The 27,206-nt window shown below is 36.1% G+C and overlaps 2 protein-coding genes across 20 annotated transcripts in view; one reads left to right on the forward strand and one right to left on the reverse strand.

Annotated features, from left to right (window-relative positions):
* Positions 1-27,206, forward strand: part of CYREN (cell cycle regulator of NHEJ) — a 163,179-nt gene that overhangs the window by 113,819 nt on the left and 22,154 nt on the right. The window lies entirely within an intron of this gene.
* Positions 1-27,206, reverse strand: part of AGBL3 (ATP/GTP binding protein like 3) — a 148,624-nt gene that overhangs the window by 89,479 nt on the left and 31,939 nt on the right. For 14 of the 19 annotated variants that reach the window (XM_021936293.2, XM_021936288.2, XM_021936286.2 and 11 more), the window contains exons 6-11: positions 13,074-13,212; positions 11,122-11,901; positions 8,408-8,570; positions 1,846-1,972; positions 812-912; positions 474-586 (exon numbers count right to left, since the gene is read on the reverse strand). In XM_021936293.2, coding sequence (XP_021791985.2) covers positions 474-586; positions 812-912; positions 1,846-1,972; positions 8,408-8,570; positions 11,122-11,901; positions 13,074-13,212 — 1,423 coding nt within the window. Of the gene's footprint in view, positions 1-473; positions 587-811; positions 913-1,845; positions 1,973-8,407; positions 8,571-11,121; positions 11,902-13,073; positions 13,213-27,206 lie in introns of those variants that run through there. The other 5 variants (XM_021936294.2, XM_021936295.2, XM_031665907.1 and 2 more) reach the window with 5 other exon arrangements.

The raw sequence follows: 27,206 nt of genomic DNA on the forward strand, positions 1-27,206 counted from the left end.
TAAACCTGCAGAATTAACACCAAAAGTGAAGCCTAACATATACAGTGGACTTTGGATGATAAAGATGTGTCAGTGTACACTCATGAACTGTAAATAAGTACCACTCTCGTAGGGGTTATATGGGAACTCTCTGTACTTCCCATTCCATTTTGCTGTGAATCTAAAACTGCTCTTAAAAACTAAAATAAAGTATATTAAAAAGAAGAGAAAAACAAAAACAATAACCAAACAAAAATCAATTTCATATGTCTTTCACACCTAGTACGCTGTACACAGTAATGTTCATGTTACTTGATAAAAATAATAAATGAAGTCTTAATGAGGTCTGGCCAAAATAATGGGCATGGGAGAAATTTTCCACCACTTATAGTTGGGATTTTCAGTTGAGAATTGACAATAACATGCTGGTATAATTATGAAGCACATAGTAAAGCAGCACAACAAATTGCATTACTTCAGTAGCCTTGAGTTACCTAGACTCTAGATCCAATGTAATGTGTATCACAGGAGTGTCTGAATCCTCAAAGACTTTTTCCAGTGTTATATGTCTTTCCATTTCTTCTAATTCTTTCAGGCACCGATAATACTAGGGAAAAATAAATACATGAGCTCATTACAAAATAACTTTATTTCCTAATTAAACTATTTGAGTATTTATAGACACCTGGAACAACTGTTACTGGGAAATTAAGTGCCAAACCCCCAACAACACTGTTGGGACATTAAAAGGCAAACACTGCATAGGCCCATAGTCAGCTTATGGTATCTGATAGGCTGGAGTCTGATGCATTACCAAATGCACTTTGCTTACCTTGGTCTGGTCGGGATCACAATAGTCCAAGAGAGAATCACAAAAATGATATCCCATTGATTCCAGGTCTTTTGTGCTGAAATGAGTGCCTCGTTTATTACCTAAAACATCAATAGGTTTATCCACCCTTGAGGGTAAGTTAATAATTTTTCTTAGCAGGTACATTGCAAAACAGTATAAACAAAACATTGATATGATTCCATATCCTGTTCTTTGGATTTTCTTCTCCAGGGCAGGTTATTTAACAGCTCATTGCTTTCCCTTGTCCCTTTTCCACTATCTGGACCAAAGCTGATTTAACACACATTAGTATATGTTGTAAAGGCAGAAAAAAATTCAGTAAGACAGTTCTAGAATATTTGGTTGCCAGTTAGAAATGGTGGTAATAATCACTTTGAGAAAAACTCGTGTAAAGATTTTATGAGAAAATATTTTCATCATCACAAATAATGTTATATCAATTTCAAAGTGCTTAAAAACTAGCTGGAAAGTACATATGTGGATTTCTAGAACTTTCCTTTAAGTTGATACATTTTTCTGATAATGTGACTATTATTTTAATATGGAGTATTCTAACCATGTTAGGATATGCTAGATGTAACTAAAAGATTTCTTAAATGGGACTACAAAGCACACTTTAAGTTTTTGTTCAGGGAACCAAGTGCTTTCATTTAAACATATATTGACTCCCAAAAGTCCATTTTGCCTTGCAAATAGCAAATCCAATAAAAAATATTAAAAAAAAATCTGTAGATACCTCCTTAAAAATAACAAGCATTTAAAGATTACCATATGAAACAACCAATTAAAGTATTCTATTTATATGCTTAAATCTTCCTTTCTAAACAAAGGGAAATTAGGAAATAGAGATACCATATTGTGGGAGTTTATTCATCCTGTTTATAGAATTGATTAAATATTAGTATTATTTAAATAGGAAGAAAGTGCTATTGTCTGTACTATAACATTTACATTAAATTACGTATATTTGGTTTAAAGCTTTGAGAGCTGTGAATGAGAACCCTTGATCTTACCCAGAGTAGATCCACAAAAGGTGGCCTCCATGGTAAAGCTGTTCCTGATTCCCATTTTCCACATGACCACTCTTCCTGTTCCTTCTTTGCTCTTTTGAACATTAAACTTGCAAGCTGAGAATGAAAACTGAAAAGAAGCAAATAGAAATGAGACTTGTTCTGGTACCTATATCTTTTTTGGAAAGTAGTATTAAAAATGAAAGTGGTTATGCAAAGTCTATAATTCTCACTAAAGCTTCAGGAGCTACTTTTCACTTTCTGATCAGTGGAAATATCTCATTTTAAGGATGATATGTTCACATGTCTGAGAACTATAGATTCTAATTTGTGCAATAAAATTTACTATTTTTATAGAAAGATATGTATATATCTTTATGTAACATATATTCAAAATCAGTTCCTTTTTAATTTTTGCAGGTACATAGTAGGTTTATATATATAGGGTGTACATGATATATTTTGATAGAGGTATGCAGTGTGTAATAATCACATCGGGTAAATGGGGTATCTATCACCTCAAGCATTTATCCTTTGTGTTACAAACAATCCAATTATACTCTTACTTTTTAAAAAATGTATAATTAAATTATTATTGACTATAGTCACCCTCTTGTGCTATCAAATACTAGTTCTTATTAATTTTATTTTTTGTACCCATTAGCCATCCCCACTTCTGCCCTCCCCCATTACCTTTCCTAGCTTATAGTAACCATCCTTCTACTCTCTGTCTCTACAAGTTCAATTGTTTTAATTTTCAGCTCCCACAAATAAGTGAGAACATGCAAAGTTTGTCGTTCTGTCTCTAGCTTATTTCACTTAACACAGTGATCTCCAGTTCCATCCATGTTGTTGCAAACGACAGAATCTCATTCTTTTTTATGCCTGAATAGTACCCATTCTGTATATGTACCACATTTTCTTTATCCATTCATCTGCTAATGGAAACTTAGGTTGCTTCCAAAAGTTGACTAATTCTTGATGCTGTTGGGATAAAATTTTATACTTTTAAAAAAGTTATAGGAAGGGATTCAATCTTCATTCATGTTAGGAATGAAGATTAGTGTTGGAGATGTTCAAAAATAAAGATTCTTTATCTTCATATGAAAGATCATTTGAAATTATGTCCTGAAAGATTGTCTACAAAGAAAGTTGTGAGGTGCAATTTTATTTTTTCAGTAACATACAATAAAATTGACTTTCTGTGTTTCATTCTATACATCTTTTTGTTTTGGTTTTCGAGACAGGGTCTCTGTCACCCAGGCTGGAGTGCAGTGGTGCTATCATAGCTCACTGTAGCCTCAAACTCCTGGGCTCAAAGCTATCCTCCTATCTCAGTCTCCTAAACAGCTGAGACCACAAGCACTTACCACCACATGTAGCTAGTTTTGTATTTTTTTCCACAGAAATGGGGTCTTGCTATGTTGCCCAGGCTGGTCTCAAATTCCTGGCCTCATGCGGTCCTCCTGCCTTGGTCTTCCAAAGTGCTGGGATTACAGGTATGGGCCACTGTGCCCAGCCTCATTTTATGAATTGTAACACATATATAGATTCCTGTAACCACCATCACACTCAAGATACAGAACAGTTCTATTACCCTAATAGGTTAACACCCTCCTGCCACCTCTAACCCCTGGCCACCATTGATTTGCTGTCACTATAGATTTGCTTTTTCAAGACTGTTGTATAAATGGAATCATATAGAATGTAATCTTTTGAGACTAGCTTCTTTCATTTAGCCTAATACTTTTGAGATTTATCCAAGTTGTTGCATGTATGAATATTCCTTCTGTTTTATTGCCAAGTACTATTCCATTGTATGGGTGTACTAAAATGTATATCCATTTACTGGTTAAAGGACATTTTGGGTTGTTTCCAGCTTTTGGCAATTATGATAGAGTTGTTATAAATGTGTGTACAGGTTTATATATGAATGTACATTTTCATTTCTCTAGGGTAAATACCTAGGAATGGGATTGCTGGATGATATAAGTGTACAATTTTCTTTATAAGAAACTGACAAACTACTTTTCAAAGTGATATACCATTTTGCATCTCCAACAAAAATGTACAGTATGAGAGTTCCAGTTATTCCAAATTCTTATTAGAACTTGGGATTGTCAGTATTTTTATTTTAGCAATGCTAACAGGTATGTAACTATATCTCCTCAGTTACTTTGCAGTTCCCTGAGGGCTACTGATGTTAAACACCTTTTCATGTGCTTATTTGCCTTCACATATCATTTTTGGAAATGTGTGTATTTAAGATTATTTGGTTGGTTGTTTTATTACTACTGAGTGATTCTGGATAAAAGTTCTTTGTGAGATATGTGATTGAAAATAATTTCTCCTATCTGGAGCTTATCTTTGTATTTGCTTAACAGGATCTTTCAGAGAGCAAAAGGATGATGTCCAACTTATCAATTCATTACAATCCAATGGATAATGCTTTTGGTATTTTCTAAGGAATGTTTGTCTAATTCCATGTCATAAAAATTTTCTTCTATGTTTTCTTCTAAAGATTTTACAGTTTTACATTTAAGGTTTGAGGGTTAGGTGAAAGTTTTTTGTTTTTTATATGGATGTTCAATTGTTTCAACACTTATTTATTGAAAGGTTTCTTTCTCCATTAAATTTCCTGTGTACCTTTGTCAAAAGGCTGTATGTATATGGGTCTATTACTAGACTTGCTATTCTGTACCACTGCTCTTGGTGTTTACACAGTTCCTATTAACATACTATTTTTATTACTGTAGTTTTATACTGTCGTAAAATTTGATAGTGTGATTCCTTCAACTTCATTTTTTAAAAGTGTTTTGCCTATTCTAGTTCCTTTGTATTTCCTTATCCATCTTAGAATCAGCCTGTTTATATCTATAAACAATTATGCTGTGATTTTTGTCTGGAACTCTGTTAAATCTACAGATCAACTTGGGGAGTTGATATCTTACTATGTTTAGTCTTCCAATCCATAATACAACACATGTCTCCATTTCTTTGGGCCTTTGATTTATTTCATCAGCATTTTTAAGGTTTCAGCGTATAGAATCTATACATTTTGTTAGATTTATAACTAAGTATTTATTTTGAAGCTATGATAAAAATGGTATTGTTTTTAACTTTGGTTTCCAATGTTTTCATTGTGAGTATACAGAAATGCAATTGTTTTTTGTGGGTTGATTTTGTATCTTATGACCTTGCTTAAACTCCCTTGTTAGTTCTAGTTTTGTGTGTGTGTGTGGGTGTGTGGGTGGGTGTGGGTGTGGTGTGTGGGTGGGTGTGTGGATCACTTTGGATTTTCTGTGTAGATAATTGTGCCACCATCATTACTTCTTTCCAATCTGTCTGCCTTCTCCTTTCTTTTGCCTTTTTGAACTGGTTAGAACCTCCAGTACAACGCTGCATGAATTGAGGAAGAGTGGACTTTCTTGTCTTCTTCCTGACCTTGGGCAGAAAACATTCAGTCTTTCATCAACTATGTTGTTAGCTGTAGAGTTTTTTGTAGATGTCCTTTATCAGGTTAAGGAAGTACACTTTAATTCCTTATTTGCTGAAAGTTTTTTTTTTTTTTTCATAACTAGATGCTGAATTGTGTTAAAAACCTTTTTGTATCAATTGATGAGATCACACAGTTTTTCTTCTTTCAACTGTTAATATAGTGGATTACAGTGATTAATTTTCAAATATGAAGCCAGCCTTATATTTTGGGATAAACCCCATCTGGTCATGGTATATTAGTCTTTTTATATATTGCTGGATTTAATATGCTAATATTTTGGTGAGGATTTTTGCATCTATGTTCATGAGGGATATTAGTCTGTAGTTTTCTTTTCCTGTACTATCTTTGTCTTGTGTTGGTATGGTAATCCTGGGAAAGACTGCCTTTAAATTTTTGGTAGAATGCTTCAGTGAATCCAACTGGATCTGGATATTTGTTTTCTGGAGTTTCTTTTTGGAATGCTTTTCAGGACTATTCAGATTATTTCACCTTGGGTGCGTTTTGGTAGTTTGTAGTCTTCAAGGAATGGGTTCATTTCATCTAAGTTGTTAAATTTATGTGCACAGAATTGAATTTCCCCTTATTGTCCTTTTAATGCCTGCAGAGTCTGTAGTGATACCTCTCTTTCATTCTTGATATTGGTAAGTTGTGCCATCATTGCCTCCCCTTCCTCCTCTTTCTCTTCCTCCTACTTTCTCATCAATCTTGGTAAAGTTTTATCAGTTTTACCAATCTTTTCCAAGCACAAATGTTGCTTAACTGATTTTTTTCATTGTTTCTCATTTTCCAGTTTCATTGACCTGCTCATCTTTATTATCTGCTTCCTTCTGCTTGGTTTATTTTATGCTTCTTTTTCTATTCTTAATGTGGAAACTTAGTTTACTAATTCAAGGTCTTTGTTCTTTTCTTTTTTTCTTTTTTGAGATGGAGTCTCACTCTGTTGCCCAGGCTGGAGTGCAGTGATACGACCTTGGCTCACGACAACCTCTGCCTCCTGGGCTCAAACAGTTCTCCTGCCTCAGCCTCCCAAGTAGCTGGGATTACAGGTGCACACCACCATGCTTAGCTAATTTTTGTATTTTTAGTAGAGATGAGGTTTTACCATGTTGGCCAAGTTGGTCTTGAACCCCTGACCTCAAGTGATCTGCCCACCTTGGCCTCTCAAAGTGCTGGGATTACAGGCATGAGCCACTGTACCCAGCCTATTTGTTTCTAATATAAGCATTTCTTGCTGTGCATTTTCTTCTAAGTGCTACTATTTAGCTGAATTTCACAAAATTTCATGTTACATATTTTCATTTTCTTTCAGGTCAAACTATATTCTAATGTTCCTTAAGAGTTCCTCTTGGGTCTAAGGATTATTTAGAAATGTGGTTTAATATCTACATGTTTGTAGATTTTCCTCTTTTATTGATTTATTCTAATTCCATTATGCTTAAAAACATACTTGTATGATATTAATTATTTTAAATTTTTTAGTAGTTGTTTTAAACCAGAATGCGATTTATGTTGGTACTGTTCCATGTGCATTTGAATATAATGTGTATTCTGCTGTTTAATAGAGTGTATTATAAATGTCAAATCCAGTGGGTTGATCCTTGCCTAGTGTCTATCTACCAGTTCCAGATTAATGTAAGAAGTATTTAAAATCTCCAACTATGATTGTGGATTTGCACAAAAAGATTCTTTTTTTTTTTTTGAGACAGCCTCGCTCTGTAGCCCAGGCTGGAGTGCAGCGGCGCCATCTTGGCTCACTGCAAACTCCGCCTCCTGGGTTCACATCATTCTCCTGCCTCAGCCTCCTGAGTAGCTGGGACTACAGGTGCCCGCCATGAAGCCCAGCTAATTTTTTGTATTTTTAGTAGAGACGGGGTTTCACCATGTTAGCCAGGATGGTCTCGATCTCCTGACCTCGTGTTCTGCCTGCCTCAGCCTCCCAAAGTACTGGGATTACAGGCGTGAGCCACCGTGCCCGGCCCAAAAATATTTTTGTAAGACACATTTAACAGAAAACCTAGAAATAAAGGCCTCTATGTTTTAAGCAACCTTTAGATGATGTGGAAGACCTGTTTAAACTGCAGAATGGTGGTTTGAGTTGTTCAAGAAATTGGTCCATTTCATCTAAGGCACAACAGGTTAGAGATCTAAAACCCTAAGGAGAATGTCAATAGACAAACATTAAAATATCTTAGTAACACAGAATTATTTTATAGGAGTAATGAACTATACCTAAGAGTATTGACAGTATAAATTTACATAGGAATAGCTTCAGCTATGGGGTTGGGTTTTCCCGTCATTCTTTCTGACGAAATGAATCCTCTTTGGGGAACAAGCCTGTTCTTTCTTTAAATAGCTATTTTTATCAGATTATCCTTTCCTTTATATGTCTTTGGGCCCCAATTATCCCCAAAAGACAATTAGTTCTTCTCAGTAAGTCCTTTATAATTGAATTGGTTGGTTGGGAACTTAAGGGAAAGTCTGCAGGAATTTTCTTGGCTATGTTATATCTTTTCCCTAAAGAATGATTAAAATATAATTTTCACATCTTGGTAAATCAGTCTCCAATATTTCCATAGTTTGTGAAAATAATAATATACTTTATGCTTTTCTCATTCTAATTTCTATGTAGTTTTAAAATATTGATTATTGGATTAAGTTTTTTCCTGGAAAAATTCTAATAAATACTTTGAAGAAACTGTTACACATTTCTTAAGAATACAGTGTTTAATCTGTATAATTTAGGCACTCAATGACTATTAAAACAATAAACAAGACCCTAAAATTGACTGATAAAGATGACTAATAGAGGAAGCTTTCAAAAGGTAAAAGAGCAGTGGTATTATGGTGGTAGGTTTGGGGCATTTTTGCCTTTTCCCCCCATATTTTCAAATTATTGCTCACTAAGTAGTTCTATGTAGTTGCTTTCTTATTGTCAGTTGTATAAACTGGTCAAACTAACTAAATAACAAAAGCAGTTTGGAACAGTATTATCCATGTGGACCATTCTGCTATCCGACATGGGCAACATTTGGTAAAGGAAGAGTTAATACCTTAAAAGGTGCTTACTTTATCTGGACAATTTTTGCTTAGCATAAGTGGGAAGATTCGTTGCTGTAAGTATAATGTCTTAGATCTGTCACTACCATCACAGCCATACATGAAGATGTTCTCTTTCCTACTATGGCCATGAAGATCACAGTATAAAATAACCTCTCGTTTCTCCATCAGTCTGCCAGGAAGAAAGACAAGTTACTAACTTTTATCTCTGCATTTTTCTTCTATTGGTACAACTATGGATTTATACGTGTAATATCCAAATAAATACAATTTCTTATATCCTAGCTTTCTCTTATCTATATCACATATTATTAATATACAATTTTAAAAATCTACAATAATTTATTAACTATATAAAGATCTGAATGCAGGCCAAGTGCAGTTGCTCATGCCTGTAATCCTGATGCTTTTGGAGACCAATGCAGGCGAATCGCCTGAGGTCAGGGGTTCGAGACCTGCCTGGCCAATGTGGCAAAACCCCCTTTCTACTAAAAATACAAAAATTAGCTGAGTGTGGCGGCACATGCCTGTAATCCCAGCTACTCTACAGGCTGAGGCAGGAGAATTGCTTGAACCCAGGAGGTGGAGGTTGCAGTGAGCCGAGACAGCCTTACTGCACTCCAGCCTGGGCAACAGAGTGAGACTCCGTCTAAAAAAAAAAAAAGTCTGAATGCAGTAGCTTTCCATTATAAGGACAGAATTTACCTTACTCCCAAGACTTTCTTCAACAAGATCTCTCTGCTTTATTTCACATATTTTCTTTCTGACTGTAATACCTTCTTTATCTTTGTAAATGTAAATACTACCTGCCGTCTTTCAGTACTGACCTCATGTCTCACTTCCTTTCAATTTGTCAAGGCCACAGAGCTTTCTCTTTTTGAACTTCAGTACCACTTAAAGATATTGGTACTGTTTGCTTGGCCCTTGTCTAGAAAAGTTTTTATATTTTTCATATTCAAGCTTGTTAAGAATGGGGAATGCTTCAAATCATCTAGAACAGTGCTATGCACATAATAAGCACCTAAATATTTGTTAAAAATTGAGTGCTTGATGACTTGGTGCTGAAGCCAATTAATATTTAACCCTTGAGTAGTGTGGTGATTAAGTTATTATCTTGAGAAAAATGGTACCAAAGTTTGAATTGACTTTTTCTGATAAATTTCTAACAAATATCTGAAAAAATATATTACACATTCCTGAAGAGCACCACCTTTGGTCTATATAATTTAACACTCAATATAAAAATAACAAAACAAAAAATAAGTCCCTCAAACTGATTGATAAAATGACTAATATTAATAGAAGAGGCTTTCAAAAGTAAGAAAGTATGGTGTTAAAGTGGTAGGATTATTACTTAACTAATCAAAATTACATATACTATTTGCTGTATCTGGAAGGATAAACATCAAAATGTTAGCAATAGTATTTATAATATTATTAAATACAGTACATTTATAACAAAAATATTAAAACCTAAAATATAAACATTCAAAGCATTTTGCTTCTATTAGAAACCATACTGCTTTAAACTATAGTGAAATTACAAACTAAAATGTATTATGTGTTAATTTATTACCCTTTTCTCATTTGCTGCCTAATAAGTTCTCATCGATAACAGAAGATTGATATAAAGCCACTAAATGATAGTTACAAGTTTTTAGAAAACTAACTAGATTATAAGGCATGAATATCAAGTTAAGTTCTGAAATATGAAACATGCTGCACATTTTTAAGCCACAAATTCTTCAGTCTTTCATTTTCTTATAAGAAAGTCAAAAGGAACTCTACTTCTAACAAATTAATTTCCAAAGAGATGGTATTACTTCTGAAGTGAAACAGGATATTAGGGTCTCTCATCTTACATTAATTTAAATAACTTTAGAAGCAGTTTGGATTTTCTTTTTACCCATAGGTAAACAGAAATACTTAGTATAAGATTTTATCCATAGGTATCTTTATGGGTAAAAAGATATTCTACTTATACTAAGTATTTTACATAAAAATCTACTCTCTCTTATTCTAATATGCTTTAAATATACTTAATCTTATATATATTTATAGCTGCTCACCTTTCCACACATATGTGACTGACTTCTTATCCTACTTACCTGCGTACGATTAACTGGATTAAGATATTTCTCTTTCTTTGAAGTCTTTTAGAAACTTGCTGAATAGACTTCTGCCTTAACCTTCTTACAAGACAATCAGAGACTAACTGATATTTAAAAGAGTTTCCAAAGAGAGACGCCAAAGGGCAGTGACCTGTAATCCATCATGTCTCAGACCAGAGACCCTTAATCTCAGACAGCATTAAGCAGACGTTATAGATATTCTATTAGACATATCATCAGCTCCCTTTATATGTATATATTTCATGTATATAATATATATATTTATAAAAAATATAAAATTATTTTAAACATCAGTGCTACCATTATCTTTAGCAAGAAGCCAAATGTGGGATATGAAAGCTGATTAGTTTCATCGAGTCATCAAAACATTCTAGAATCTGTTTCATTATTTAAGGGGAGGTTAGTGAATCCAGTGGCATAATGCCAGAAGGGTATAGAATTACAGTTGTGAATAACGGGGAAAATTAAAGTAGTTATTTAGTAGTTAGACTATCTTGAGAAGTTACAGTAAAACGAATGAGATTGTGGGAGCAAAATTCTTACTACTAAGTTTACTAAATAAGCAGAGAGGTAATTTGAGGCTTATTTTACCTATGAACCATGTTCCGGGTATACCATACAGAAGGAAAAGATTCCTTCAGGAGAGATGTATAATTACGGTTTAAATCCCGTCCAGCTAAGGAACAGCGATAATTTCCTACAATCACACCATCTGGATTCAGCATGGGTACCACCTTGAAGACAAAAGTGTCCCGAAGCAACTGTGCATCACTTGAGTTTCCTAAAATATAATCTAGGAAGCCTTTCATGATCCAAGAGCTGTTGGTTTCCCCTGGATGGACCCTTGCAGTCAGAATCACAGCCTTCCGCTTTCTTGAGTCAGAGTTCTTCAAGGGGGTAGTGATTGTTAAAATATACACCATGTTCCTAGCAAGTGTGTGGCACAAAACACGTATTTTACAAAACTTTGACCGTACTGGATCATTATTGATGCCAGAAAGGTATTCTTGCAGGTTGGTGTAAGTGTATGGATAGCAATGAGCAAAGTAGCAGGTATCTTTGTTGTGTGGAAATTGAAATGTCCATGTAAGAGAGAAATAATGGCGCCCATCTTGGCCTGGGTTGTTCCTGTAATACTTGATTTGGTCTCCTATTCTCTGCCAGCCAATATGATGAGCCTTGGCCTCTTTTTCAGAATAGAACAGTGGGCGCATACCCCGACTGTAAAGACTAGCAGGTTTGGTGAAGTTGACAATAGTGAATCTGTAGACTATTCCTGCTCGCATATTAGTGACTTGGAAATAGTACCACTGGGTGTGTTTATTTGTGAAGAGGTCAGGGCGTACAGTCAGTTGGTATTCATATTCTGCCCTAATACACAAGAAAGAAAGGGAAAAACGCACGTAAGAATGTAAAAATGACATTTTATAAAAAATGAATGTAAAATTTTTAGTTAAATAAGGAAAATTATTTTATTTTTACTCATTCACAGAAAGCTTTGTTAGAAAACAATGTAAAAGATAAAAGTTTTGAAATTTTCCCTTTTATTGGATGAGAAACTGCTTCTATGCTAATTCTAAATCCTTTGTATTCCTTGGTAATTCAAGAGAGCACATAAAAACACAGGTGTTTGATAAAAGTTTATATATTTCAACCTAATTATATTTTCTATATAAGAAATTATTAAAGAGTTACCAAAACTGAAGCAAAGTCCAACATTTCTTTTTTCACTTCAGACATACGTATCTATTACAGTCTAAAACTAGGGATATAAAATAACTATCACTGAGAGATTTAAACACAGATAAATTAATATGATCACATAGATTACATAATTTGAACTATTTGAGAACAAGAACTGCATTTGATAACTATTTACATCCCTCTACTTAGTCATTGGAGATGCTTAAATAAAGGCAAAAATAATAATTTCACTGGAATATTATTTATATACGTAACAATATTACCTGGTTAGTCGTGACTATTTTTCTCTATCAAGTAACTTTCTATTCTATCAGCACTCTGCACTTAGCATGTAATGTGTATGTGTACAGTTGTAAATAATCACCTAGGAATAGGTAAAATAATTGTTGCAAAACCTTGATAGCTGTCGAGTCTAGGTGATAGGTATGTGGCAGTGAACGCAGAATTGTACTATTTTCTGTACTTAAGTGTGTGTTTAAAGATTTCCATAATATTTTTAAATAAAATAATGCCCTTGGGATATTCTATGGAACACTCATCCCAAGAACTATTTCAATACAAAGTTTGAGAAGCACTGTGTGTGTGACAATTTATATTACTATACTGAAAATGTACAGTACAGAAGCCTTGTTAACTTTACGCCTCATAGTTCTCAAAATTATTTGAACTCAGAATCTTTTATACTCCCCTCCTCCAAAATAATTTCTAATTATTAATAGTATCTATACTTCAAGGAAGTACAGTTTCATAATAGATACTAAGAACTTTAATGTACTTGATACAGAAAATGGTAAATAGTTGATGGTCTAGCTCCTTAAATAAAAATAATTAGAACCTACACTTTGACTACCTTCTGTAGATTACCACTCTCAAACCTTGCTTCAAACATCAAAGTATTGTCACGGTAATCCACAGGTTGCCTCAAAGGTGTTCGGTTACCCCCAACTCGGGAATACACAAAACAGGGCTCTTTGTAAGCTGATGAGAGAAGAAGATCATAAAGATGTCAAGGCACACCTAAAGTAAGAAGGTTATTCTGCACAGAGTTTGGAGCAATAGTACAAGTATAAGGATTGTAAATTTTCAAGTAACTGGACACTAATTTATATAGACATGTTGAAACAACAGAGTCTAAGAGTATTTAGACTAGAAAAAACAATGCCTAAAATAAATTTGCATATTTCTTACATTACATTAAAAATACTCATTTGGCCAGGTGCAGTGGGTCATGTCTGTAATCCTAACATTTTGGGAAGCCAAGGCAGGCAAATTGCCTGAGCTCAGGAGTTCAAGATCACCCTGGGCAACATGGTGAAATGCTGTCTCTACTAAAAATACAAAAAAAAAAAAAAAATTAGCCAGGTGTGGTGGCATGTGCCTGTAGTCCCAGCTACCCAGGAGGCTGAGGCAGGAGAATCGCTTGAACCTGGTAGGCAGAGGTTGCAGTGAGCAGAGATCGCATCACTATACTTGACCCTGGGCGACAGAGTGAGACTTGGTCTCAAAAAAAAAAAAAAAAAAAAAAAATTCACTCTGTTTCGAGTCATGATGAAGTAATTGGTTCTGAACTTGCCCTTTCACCGTAAATGACTATAAAACTGGATAAAGGATATGAGCTGTTTTCATGCATTTGGACAACAAATAGAACAACTATGTAGGATATTTGAAAGATCAAGACATGATGTGAGCCTATGTTGAGCCCTGGCTTGCTGCATAGAGATACTTGCTGGACTACAGCCCAGGGAGGTGGCATTTTAGAACAGTATGACAGTCTTGAGCTGAAGAGGGAAGATTGTTGCTTGGGGCTGCTGAAATTTGTGGGTCAGGACACCAGGGAAAAGAAAGCTACATAGAGAACCTCAACAGTCTACACAGTGGTTTCCCAGTCCTTGGATGAGGGTTTGGCTACCAGTCAAAAGATGAGACTAAGCAAGACGCAAGAGAGCACTACTGCGGGCTGAGATGCCAGAGGACATACACTTCTGGGATATATTAGAATTCCAACTAATCCAGAGTGGAAAGATTTTATGGAATACCTTAGGCATTCAACAGTGACTCCAGAAAGGCTGTATCTTAGGCATAAGTACCATATTCAAGAGTAAAGGTCACGACGTAGCACTGGGGATAAAATGAAAACAGACCTGCCCCTATACAAAATCAAAGCAAGCCTGAAAGAAGCAAAATGATCTCCCAGCAATTTAATTGCCAGAAAGAACAAAATTCAACATAATGTTTAAAAGAACATAATACAGGACGGACGCAGTGGTTCATACCTGTAATCTTAGCATTTTGGGAGGCTAAGGAGGGTGGATCACCTGAGGTCAAGAGTTTGAGACCAACCTGGCCAACATAGTGAAAACCCATCTCTACTAAAAATACAAAAATTAGCCGGTGTAGTGGTGCATGCCTGTAGTCCCAGCTACTCAAGACGCTGAGGCAAGAGAATTGCTCGAACCCAGGAGGTGGAGGTTGCAGTGAGCTGAGATTGTGCCACTGTACTCCAGCCCAGGTGACAGAGCAAGACTCCATCTCAAAATGAATAAATAAATAAATAATAAATAAAAGAATATAATACAGACTCCCTAAAACATATCTTTTACAATGTTCTACATATGATAAAAACATAAGGCATTCAGAGAAGCAGGAAAATGTGATCCATGAATACATATAAAATTCAGCAGACTCCAAGATAATGCACATGTTGGAATTAACAGAGAAGGACTTTGAATATATATTCAAAGACAAAAATGAAAATATAAGAGATCATGAGAAAATAGATAAGAAATCTCAAAAAAGAAAAAAACTAAAAAGAACCAAATGAAAATTCTAGAAATAAAACTACAATAACTGAAGGATTTACCAAATGACACAGAGACACAAAGTGAGCACATGTTGGAAAAATGGTGCTGATAGACTTGCTCAACACAAACCTTTAATTTGTTAAAAAACAAACAAACAAAAAAACCCCCAAAAACACAGTACCTGTGAAGCACAATAAAGCCAAGCACAATCACCCAAGGTATGCCTATATCATTGTTTCCTATACAGATATTCTTCAATTTACATTAGGGTTACCTCTCAATAAACCAATTTTAAGCTGAAAATATCATAAATCAAAGGTGCATTTTCAACTTGTGATTTTTCAGCTCATGATGGATTTATTTGGGCATAACTTCATTGTAAGTCAAGGAGGGTATTGAATATGTATCACTTTTACACCATTGTAAAGCTGGAAAATCATAAGTCAAACCATCATAAGTAGGCGACCATCTGTATGTAATGTGAAGATTTAATTATTCCATACTATATTCATAAATCATAACATCATTTTGTATGCCATAAATATATACAACTATAATTTGCCAATTTATAATTGAAAATTTTAAAAAGAAAAAAAGAGTTAAAGCTTGCAAAAGAAATAATCAGTGAACATGAAAACAAATACAAATTGTCCAAACTGAAAGACAGAGAGGGAAAAAAGTGGACAAATATCCAGTGACATGTGGGGACATATCTAGAATCCAACATACGTATAACTGGAATTCTAAAAAACATGAAAGAGTGGTATGGAAAAACTATGTGAAGAAATAATGGCTGAAATTTTCTCAAATTTTGGTGCAAAACCCCTACTAAGCTATGGATCCAAGAAGTTCAGCAAACTCCAAGCAGGATAAATATTAAGATAACCAAATCTAGGCACACCATAGTCAAATTGCTGAAGACAGCCAGAGAGAAAAAGACATATTACATACAGATGGTCTCCTACTTATGATGGGACTTATGATTTTCCAGCTTTACAATGGTGTAAAAGTGATACATATTCAATACCCTCCTTGACTTACAGTGAAGTTATACCCAAATAAATCCATCATGAGCTGAAAATATCACAAGTTGAAAATACACCTTTGATTTATGATATTTTCAGCTTAAAATTGGTTTATTGAGAGGTAACCCTAATGTAAATTGAAGAATATCTGTATAGGAAACAATGATATAGGCATACCTTGGGTAATTGTGCTTTGCTTTATTGTGCTTCACAGATACTATGTTTTTTTTGGTTTTGTTGTTGTTGTTTTTAAACAAATTAAAGGTTTGTGTTGAGCAAGTCTATCAGCACCATTTTTCCAACATGTGCTCGCTTTGTGTCTCTGTGTCATATTTTGGTAATCTCACAACATTGAAAACTTTTTCATTATTATGATATCTGTTATGGATGATCTTTGATGTTACTGTTGTAATTGTTTTGGGCCACCATGAACTGCACCCATATAAAATGGTGAACTTAAGTGCTGTGTGTTCTGACTACTCCACCACCACCCATTCCCCCATCTCTCTCCCTTTCCTTGGGCCTTCCTATTCCCTGAGACATAACAATATTGAAATTAGGCCAATTAATAATCCTGCAGTGGCCTCCATGTGTTCAGGTGGAGAGTCACACATCTCTTATCTTTAAATCGAAAGCCAAAAATGATTAAGCTTAGTGAGGAAGGCATGTCAAAAGCTAAGATAGGCCAAAAGCTAGGCCTTTTGTGTCAGTTAACCAGGTTGTGAATGCAAAGAAAAATATTCTTTTTTTTTTTTTTTTTTTGAGACGGAGTCTCGCTCTGTTGCCCAGGCTGGAGTGCGGTGGCCGGATCTCAGCTCACTGCAAGCTCCGCCTCCCAGGTTTACACCATTCTCCTGCCTCAGCCTCCTGAGTAGCTGGGACTACAGGCGCCTGCCACCTCGCCCAGCTAGTTTTTTGTATTTTTTAGTAGAGACGGGGTTTCACCGGGTTAGCCAGGATGGTCTCGATCTCCTGACCTCGTGATCCGCCCGCCTCGGCCACCTAAAGTGCTGGGATTACAGGCTTGAGCCACCGCGCCCGGCTAAAAAATATTCTTGGAGGAGACTAAAAGTGCTACTCCAGCGAACACACAGATGATTTAAAAAAAAAAACAAAACAACAAAAAAACAGTCTTATTGCTGATATGGAAAAAGCTTGCTGGTCTGGGTCAAACCAGCCATAACATTCCTTTAAGCCAAAGCCTAATCCAGAGGAAGGCCCTAATTCTCTTCAATTCTATGAGGGCAGAGACAGGTAAGGAAGCTGCAGAAGAAAAGTTTGAAGCTAGCAGAGGTTGCTTCATGAGGTTTAAGTAAAGAAGCCATATTAATAACATGAAAGTACAAGGTTAAACAGCAAGCGATGACGCAGAAACTTCAGCAAGTTATCCAGCTCTAGCTAACATAACTGATGAAGGTAGCTACACTAAACAACAGCTTTCAATGTAGACAAACAGCCTTCTGTTGGAAGAAGATGACATCTAGGACTTTCCTAGCTAGAGAAGAGAAGTCAATACCCTGCTTCAGAGCTTCAAAGACAGACTGACTGTCCTCTTAGGGGTGAATGCGGCTGGTGACTTTAAGTGGAAGCCAAAGATCATTTACCATTCTGAAAATCCTAGGGCCCTTAAGAATTATGCTAAATCTATTCTGCCTGTGCTCTATAAACAAAACAACAAAATCTAGATGACACCACATCTGTTTACAGCATGGTTTACCAAATATTTTAAGCCCATTATTGAGACTGACTGCTCAGAAAAAAGATTCCTTTTAAAATATTACAGCTTATTGACAATGCAGCTAGTCACCCAAGAGCTCTGATGGAGATGTACAGGAGACAAACCTTGTTTTCATGCCTGTTAACACAACAACCGTTCTGCAGCCCATGGATCAGGAAGTAATTTCGACTTTCAAGTATTATTATTTAAGAAATAGATTTTGTAAGGCTATAGCTGGCCTAGAGAATTACTATTCCTCTGATGGATCTAGGCAAAGTAAATTGAAAACCTTCTGGAAAGCATTTTCCATTCTAGATGCCATTCAGAACATTAGTGATTCATGGGAGGAGGCAAAAATACCAATATTAACAGGAGTTTAGGAGAAGTTGATTTCATTCCTTATGGATAACTTTGAGGGCTACACAACTTCATTGGAGGAAGTAACTGCAGATGTGGAAATAGCAACTAGAATTAGAAGTGGAGCCTGAAGATGTGACTGAATTGCTTCCATCCCATAATAAAACTTGAATGGATGAGGAGTTGCTTCTTATGGATGAACAAAGTCGTTCCTTAACACAAAATTTATTACTGCTAAAGATGCTGTGAAGATTGTTGAAATGACAACAAAGCATTTAGTACATTCCATAAAATTAGTTAAAAACTAAGGACTTAATAGGACTCACTCCAATTTTGAAAAGTTTTACTGTAGGTAAAATGCTATCAAACAGCATCACATGCTACAGAGAAATCTTTCATGAAGAGTCAATTATGTCACAAACTTAACTGCTGTCTAATTTTAAGAAATTGTCAAAGCCACCCTACCTTCAGCAACCACCACCCTGATCAGTCAGCAGCCATTAACACTGAGACAAAATCCTCCACCAAGCAAAATGAACATGAATTGCTGAAGGCTTAGATGATCGTTTGAATTTTTTAGCAATAAAGTATTTCTAATTAGGGCATAGATATTGTCTTTTTTAGACATGATGCTATTTCACACCTAATAGACTTTCATATCCACTTGGACACCACCAAAAAATTTGTGTGACTTACTTTATTGAGAGGTTCACTTTATTGCAGTGGTCTGGAACTAAACCTGCATCTCTGAGGCATGGCTGTATAAATTACGGCTGAATTCTTTTTAAAAACTTGTGCAAATATATAGGGTTCATGTGAAATTTTGTTATATGTGTGTAACATGGAATGTGTAGTGATCAAGTCCAGATGTTTAGGGTGTCCATCTCCTGAGTACAATATATTCTTGCTTAACTACATTCTATGGCTGACAACAGAGGCTACAAGACAATGGGAAAATATCTTTAAAGAAAAAAAAGCCAACTCAGAATTCTGTATTCAGTGAGAATGCCCTTCAAAGAGTGGTGGAAAAAATACAGGATTAGACAAATGAAATTTGAATAATTCACTGCCAGCCAACTTAAAACTGAAACGAAATGCTAAAGACGTTCTTTGGGATAAAAAACAATGATGCCAGATGGAAATTCAGATCTACAGGAAGGAATAAAGAGGAGAAGAAATGGTAAATATACAAATAAATATAAAATACTATTTTTTCTCCTCTTAATTTCTTTAAAGGCAACTGACCCATTTAAAACAAACAAAAAAAGGTATAATATTAATTTTAAATAGACCGTAAGAGGCCAGACACGGTGGCTCACGCCTGTAATCCTAGCACTTTGGAAGGCCAAGGTGGGCGGACTGCCTGAGCTCAGAAGTTTGAGACCAGACTTGGCAACACAGTAAAACCCCATCTCTACTAAAATACAAAAAATTAGCTGAACATGGTGGTGCGCGCCTCTAGTCCCAGCTTCTCAGGAGGCTGAGGTGGGAGAATCGCTTGAACATGGGAGGTAGAGGTGGCAGTGAGCTGAGATCATGCCACTGCACTCCAGCCTGGGTGACAGAGCGAGACTCTCTCCAAAAAAATCAAATAAAAAGTAAAATAAAATAGACTTCAAGAAATTGTATATTGTAACTTCTATATCAATCAAACAAAACATGAGGTATACCTAAGAAAATATTTTAATTAAAATGAAATAATAAAAGGTGTTTGATTGACCTTCAAAAAGAGGAGTAACTGAGGAATAAAAATGAGATGGGCCAATTAATAAGATAGACCCAAACCCAAACATAGGTGCAAGTACATGAAATGCAAACTGTCAAACCACTCTAATTAAAAGGCAGAGATTGTCAGATTAGATTTTTAAAGTAAGGTATTACTATACACTATAAGAAACAGAATTTAAATATAGTTTCATAAAAAGATTGAAAATAAAAGGGGGAGTTATTCTAAGTAAACAGTAAACATAAGAAAACTGGTATTGACTATATTACTCTAAAACAACATAAAGACATGATATAATGCCAGAGATAAAAAGAAATATTTCCTAGTTATAAAAGAGACTGGCTGGGCATGGTAATCCCAGCACTTTGGGAGGCTGAGGTAGGTGGATCACTTGAGGTCAGGAGTTCGAGACCACCCTGGCCAACATGGTGTCTCTACTAAAAATAGAAAAATTAGCTAGGTGTGGTAGCACATGCCTGTAATCTCAGCTACTTGGGAGGCTGAGGCAGGAGAATGGCTCGAACCTAGGGGGTGGAAGTTGTAGTAAGCCAAGATCGTGCCACTACACTCCAGCCTGGGCAAAAGAGCAAGCCTCCATCTCCCTAAAATAAAATAAAATAAAATAAAATAATGGTATTTATTTCTATTTTTTTGCACTTTGATGTGAGAATGCGCTTGGGGTGATTTCAATGTTTTTGAATTTATTGAGTCTTGCTTTATGACAAAGCATGTGATTGATCTTAGAATATGTTTCATGTACAAAGGAGAAGAATATATATTCTGTGGTTGCTGGGTGTTCTATTAGGTCCAATTGGTCAAGTGTCCAGTTTAAGTCTAGAATTTCTTTGTTAGCTTTCTGTCTCAATTATCTTAACACTGTCAGTGGGGTGTTAAAGTTTCTTACTGTTATTGTGTGACTAAGTCTTTTTATGGGTCAGGAAGAACTTTTATGAAACAGGATGCTCCAATGTTGGGTTTGTATATATTTAGGATAGTTAAGACTTCTTGTTTAATTGAACTGTTTATGTAATGCCCTTCTTTTTCTTGATTATTGTTGATTGAAAGTCTGTTTCATCTGATATAAGAATTGTGATTCCTGGCCCTTTTTGTTTTCTGTTTGTCTGGTAGATATTTCTCCATCCCTTTACTTTGAGCCTGTGGATGTTATTACATATGAGATGGGTTTGTTGAAGACAGCCAACAGTTGGGTCTTGTCTTTTTATGTAGTCTGCCACTCTGTGCCTTTTAAGTGCAGTGTTCAGACCATTTACATTCAGTGTTAGTATTGATATGTGAGATTTTAATCCTGTCATTGTGTTATTAGCTGTTTGCTCTGTAGATTTGATTGTGTAGTTGCTTTACAGTGGGCTATATGGTTAAGCATGTTTTTGTGGTAGCAGGTATCATTATTTTATTTCCATATCATCTTGTAAGGCTGGTCTAGTGATAACAAATTCCCTTAGCACTTACTTGTTTGAGAAGGATTTTATTTCTCCTTCACTTATGGAAGCTTAGTTTGATGGGATATGAAATTCTTGATTAGAATTCTTTATTTAGGGATGCTGAAAATAGGCCCCCTTCTGGCTTGTAAGGTTTCTGCTGAAAGGTTTCCTGCTAGCTGGATGGGGTTCCCTTTGTAAGTGACTTCACCCTTGCCTCTAGCTGCCTTTAAGATTTTTTCTTTCATGTTGACTTTGGTGATTCTGCTGACTATGTTCCATGAGGATGGTCATCTTGTATAATATCTTGCAGGGCTTTTCTGTATTTCTTGAATTTGCATGTTAATCTCCTTAGTGAGATTGGGAAATTTTTGTGAACTATATCCTAAAATACATTTTCCAAGTTGCTTACTCTCTCTTCTTCTCTCTCAGGAATATCAATGGGTCATAGATTTGGAATCTTTACATAATCCCATATTTCTCAAAGGTTTTGTTCATTAAAAAAATTCTTTCTTCTTTATTTTTGTATGAGTTTATTCAAAGAACTGGTCTTCAAGCTCTGAGAGTTTTCTTCAGCTTGGTCTAGTCTGCTGTTAATGATTCTAACTGTATTATGTAATTATTGTAGTGAATTTTTCAATTCCAGCAGTTCAGTTTTTTTTTTTTTTTCTTAAAATGGCCATTACATCTTTCAGCTCTTGGATCATTTTACTGGATTCCTAGATTGGGTTTCAACTTTCTCCTGAATCTTGATGAGCTTCCTTGTCATCCAGATTCTGAATCCTATATCTCTCATTTCAATCATTTCAATCTGGTTAAGAACCATTACTGGAGAGCTAGTGTGCTCATTTGGAGGTAAAGGGACACTCAGACTTTTTGAATTACCTGAGTTCTTGTGCTGATTCTTTTTCATCTGAGAAGGCTGGTGTTCTTTTAACTGTGGTTTAAGTTGAGTATAGTCAATTGGCTTCATTTCTGGGTGTTTTCAGAGGGCCAAAGCTCTGTATAGGGTATTATTTGTGGATAGATTCTTGCCCTGGGTTTTACAGGCAATGAATGTATATTGGCAGAGTATTTTTGGTATTGTAATTTGTGCTACAAACCAGTAGATGGCGCTCAAGAGTAATGGCCAGCAGAGAGGCTCTTAGCTAAAGGGCTCTTTTGGATTTCAGCACACCTGCAGCAGCACTCTATAGTGGGCAGGTGGAGAGATAAGCCCCATCTCCAGGCCTGCTCTGGGCCTTGCAGGAGTCCCCTCCAATCACTAGTGCCACTTCTGTGTTTTTTTGTTGTTAGATGTTCCAGGTTGTGGGGCTCCCACACCCGTCCCACACGGTCCTGTGGAGGGAGGTGTGCCCTGCTCCTTTGCTGGCCCATGAGCTTGCATGTCTCACCTCTCTCAGTGTTCTCAGAATGAGGGCTCCTCCCACTCAAGTGCTGGCCTCAGATCTACACTCAGCACTCACAAGCTGTATGCCAAAGCCCTGGGACGTTGTGACTGGCCTGTGCTTCCATCTGGCCCCTTGGGGTTGAGCACTGGCTGTGCTGGGGGATGTGAAGTGCTCCTAGGCCACTGGGAAGTATTCAGATGGGGCCGCCAGCAAAGCACCAAGGTTAGGCAGAGGAGGTTGTGCTGTGCACATGCTCCTGCAGGAGCAGCCAGGCAGGGGCCTTGGGAAGGGCTAGCAGGCAGAAGGGCCTAAAGAACAGACATGCCCCAGCCCCACAGGATAGGATAGTCAGCCCTGCTCTCTCTTGACCCTGTAGTCAGCTGGGGTTACAGTGACTCAGAGGGGAACGTAGGGAGCCTTAGGAGATGGGCACCTATGGCTGTGTTCTGCTTCAGTGCCCCATGTGCAAAACCCCCTGGACTCCATGCAGGCCAAAGCTCTGTCTTTGCCTACTCTCCAGGCAGATTCCCCTGCCAGTTCAAATGTCTGTGGGGGTCATGAAATCTCTTGTAGCTAGGATCCCGGTGATCTGCAGTGAAAGCAGGCTGCCCCACCATCCCTTCACTTGCCTCTTCCCTAGGACTATTCAAGGGTGGGCACTAGCCCTGGCATTCAGCAACCCATGCAGGGTTCCTAGCTTCCTCTTCAGCCTTGGTGTCTGCACCACCTCTCTATCAACCCTCAGTGTTTTCTCTCTGAGGATCTGTTCAAAGCTTGTTGATATACTTGATATTTTGGTCTCTCTCAGTGGGAGTGGTGCTTCCTGACTGTCTAGTCAGCCATCTTGTCTCCTCCTTCATTGAGTTTCTATAGCACATGAAAAAGTAAAACATTTGAAAACCATAGCACAAAGGAAGGGAAAAAGGAATTGAGGATATACTTTTGTAAGGTGCTCACACTGTATGTGAAGTGGTATAACATAATTTGAAGATAGTCTTCTAAATTAAAGATGTATACAAAAAAAAAAAACCCTAGGGCAAAAGTTTAAAAACAGGTATACATGATAAGCCAATAGTGGAGATAAAATGGAATAATAAAATACAGTCAAATTAACGTCAATGAAGGCAGACAAAGAATTAAAAAGAAATAACATATGGAATAAAACAAAGCTAGTAAGATGGTAGCTATTAATCCAACAACAATAATTATATATTAAACATAATAATTAAAGGACAGATTTTCAGTTTATATAAAAAGCAAATCCAACCATAAAAACTCTAGAAGAAAACCTAGGCAACACCATTAAGAACATAGGCATGGACAAAGATTTTATAATGAAATCACCAAAAGCAATCGCGACAAAAGCTAAAATTGACAAATGGGATCTAACTAAACTAAAAAGCATCTGCATAGCAAGGAAACTGTCATAAGAGCAAACAGGCAACCTACAGAATGGGAGAAAATTTTTGCAATTTACCCATCTGACAAAGGTCTAATATCCAGAATTTACAAGAACGTAAACAAGTTTACAAGGAAAAAAAACCATCAAAAAGTGAGCAAAGGATATGAACAGACACTTCTCAAAAGAAGACATTTATGTGGCCAAAAAACATATGAAGAAAAGCTCATCATCACTGGTCATTGGAGAAATACAAATCAAAACCACAATGAGATACCAGTCAGAATGGTGATTATTAAAAAGTCAAGAAACAACAGATGCTGGTGAGGCTGTGGAGAATAGAAACACTTTTACATTGTTGGAAATATAAATTAGTTCAACCACTGTGGAAGAAACTGTGGCGACTCCTCAAAGATCTAGAACCAGAAATACCATCTGACCCAGCAATCCCATTACTGGGTATATACCCAAAGGAATAGAAATCATTCTATTATGAAGATACATGCACATGTATGTTTATTGCAGCACTATTCACAATGGCAAAGACATGGAACCAACCCAACTGTCCATCAGTGATAGACTAGATAAATAAAATGTGGTACAAATACACCATGGAATACTATGCAGCCACAAAAAGGAATGAGATCATGTCATTTGCAGGGACATGGATGAAGCTAGACGCCATCATCTTCAGCAAACTAACACAGGAACAGAAAACCAAACACCACATATTCTCATTCATAAATGGGAGCTGAACAATGAGAACACATGGACACAGGGAGAGGAACAACACATACCGAGGCCTGTCAGGGCCAGGGCGAGGGGAGGGAGAGCATCAAGACAAACAGCTAATGCATGTGGAACTTAAAACCTAGGTGACTGGTTGATAGGTCCAGCAAACCACCATGGCACACAGATACCTATGTAACAAACCTGCATATTCTGAACATGTATTCCAGAAGTTAAAAAAAAAAAAAAAAAAAGCAAATCCCAATGATATGCTGTATATCTCCCAAAATAAAACAAATTAAATATAAAACATAGGTTAAAAGTAAAATGATGGAAAAATATATATGCACTATACAAATAGTGATAAAAGAAAGATTGACTATCAAGGTAGATTGCCATGGATAAAGCTACAATATCAATATGGTGGTACTGGCATAAGTATCAATATACCAATGGAACAGAATGAAGTGTCTAGAAATAGACCTACATATATATTGTTAACTGACATTTAACAAAGGTGGCAGGGCAATTCAGTAGGTGATAGGATAGTCTTTTCAATAGCTGGTGATGAATCAATTTTGTTAAAAGGTGGGAAAAAATGAACCTTGACCCTTATCCGAAACCAGTCACAATAAATGATTCTAGATGAATCAAAGTCAAAGGTAAAAAAAGTGAAAAGAATAAAGTTTCTTCAAAAACAATAGGTGATCTTGGGAAAAGCAAAGTTTATAGATAGAAAGGATGTAAAACGCACTAAATTTGAAAGAAAAACAATTGGTAATTGACTTCATAATAGTTTAAAAGTTCTACTCATCAAAAGATATTGTTATGAAAGTGAAAAGGACTTCCACAGATGAAAGTGAAAATTTTACTATATCATATATATATATATATGATACAGCATTTATATCTTGAATACATATCAATCATAAAAAGGCAATTTGTGGTATAGTTATATGATGGGGTACCATTTGGCAATATAAAAGAATCTGCTAACATGTATAAATCTGAAAACATAATTCCAAGTCAAAGAATTCAGACCTAGCAGTGTACTTACTGTATGACTGCATTTATATGAAGCTAAAAGTCAGGCAAAACTAATCTATGATGACAGAAATCAGACCAGTGTTTGCCTGGGGCTGGAGCTGGGGACTGACCAGAATGGGAGAGATGGGAACTTTCTGGGGTGATGGAAGTGTTCCACATCTTGATAGGAGTGTGGTTACACAGATGATATATTTTTCAAAACTCACCAAATTGTGTACTTATGATCTATACATTTCATTCTATTTACATTTTACCTCAATTTATCCAAAATAAAAATCATGTCTCATAGTATGCCACATTCTTCAGTATCCTGTCCTAGGGTTTTAACTTTATAAGAACATTTAATTTTCATTGACATTTAAATTACATCTTACCTACTGAAATTTGTCTTTTCTACTCTTCTTTTTTGTCATTTGTGAAAATGGAAAAAGGTAAGTATTTACAATTAATCTTTCACATGTTCAATGAAAATCAAGTAAGTCAAGACTTTTTTCATCCTCAAACCTTGTTTCTATAGCTTTCCTTTCAATTTATGGACAGGCAGATCTTCACAACTCCCAAGTATGGCATAAAAATAGGATTAAGTGGGGTTGATTGTGATGGATATTCTCTGATTCTACCTACAGATCTATCCTCTACTCTTCTGCACATTATACGTTTCCAAAGAGGTTGATCTGTATTGACTGCCTCAGAGGTTCTCTTGCCCTTTGGCTGTGGACAACTGGTAGAACATGGGAAGTTGGGAGGAGACTGAAATTGGGTTATTTATCCCCCTAGCATTTTCCCTTCAGTGCCACAGATTGGCAGTTGTCTGTTTCTTTACTGAAAGCCACACTTGTTTCGAGGCTACCCTCTCCTATACCTAAAGGATTCTACAGGTCTGGAGACCATTCTGTCTTCTCACCCTTTCAGGCCTAGCAGTCATGGTTCTGCTCTGTTGATAGTCCTGTGTTGCTTCCCACCATCCCTTGTTAATCTCCATTAACTCTGTCTACCCTTTTAAAAATTCATTAAGTTAAATTTCATTAAACTTTCTTAAATTACTCTGAGTATGCTATCTAATTCCTGAGAAGACCCTGACTGATTCATCTCAATTATTTTAGTTTTCTAAATCAGATCTCATTTCAGTTATGTATGGCAGTTCTGAGGCATGTTTGCCATGTAAATATTCACAATCAAATTGGAAAAATCATAGGTATTCCTCTCCAGTTGTTTAAAAATATTGTGAGTATATTTTTGTGAGTTGTTTGTGAGTATATGATTTCTAGAATTTGCTTACTGTACAGGAAATAGTCTCTGTGAATTTCTCTTTGTCTTGCTAGCCCCTTAAATAAAATATAT

Source organism: Papio anubis, chromosome 4 (assembly GCF_008728515.1).
Source record: "Papio anubis isolate 15944 chromosome 4, Panubis1.0, whole genome shotgun sequence".
Lineage (NCBI taxonomy): Eukaryota > Metazoa > Chordata > Mammalia > Primates > Cercopithecidae > Papio > Papio anubis.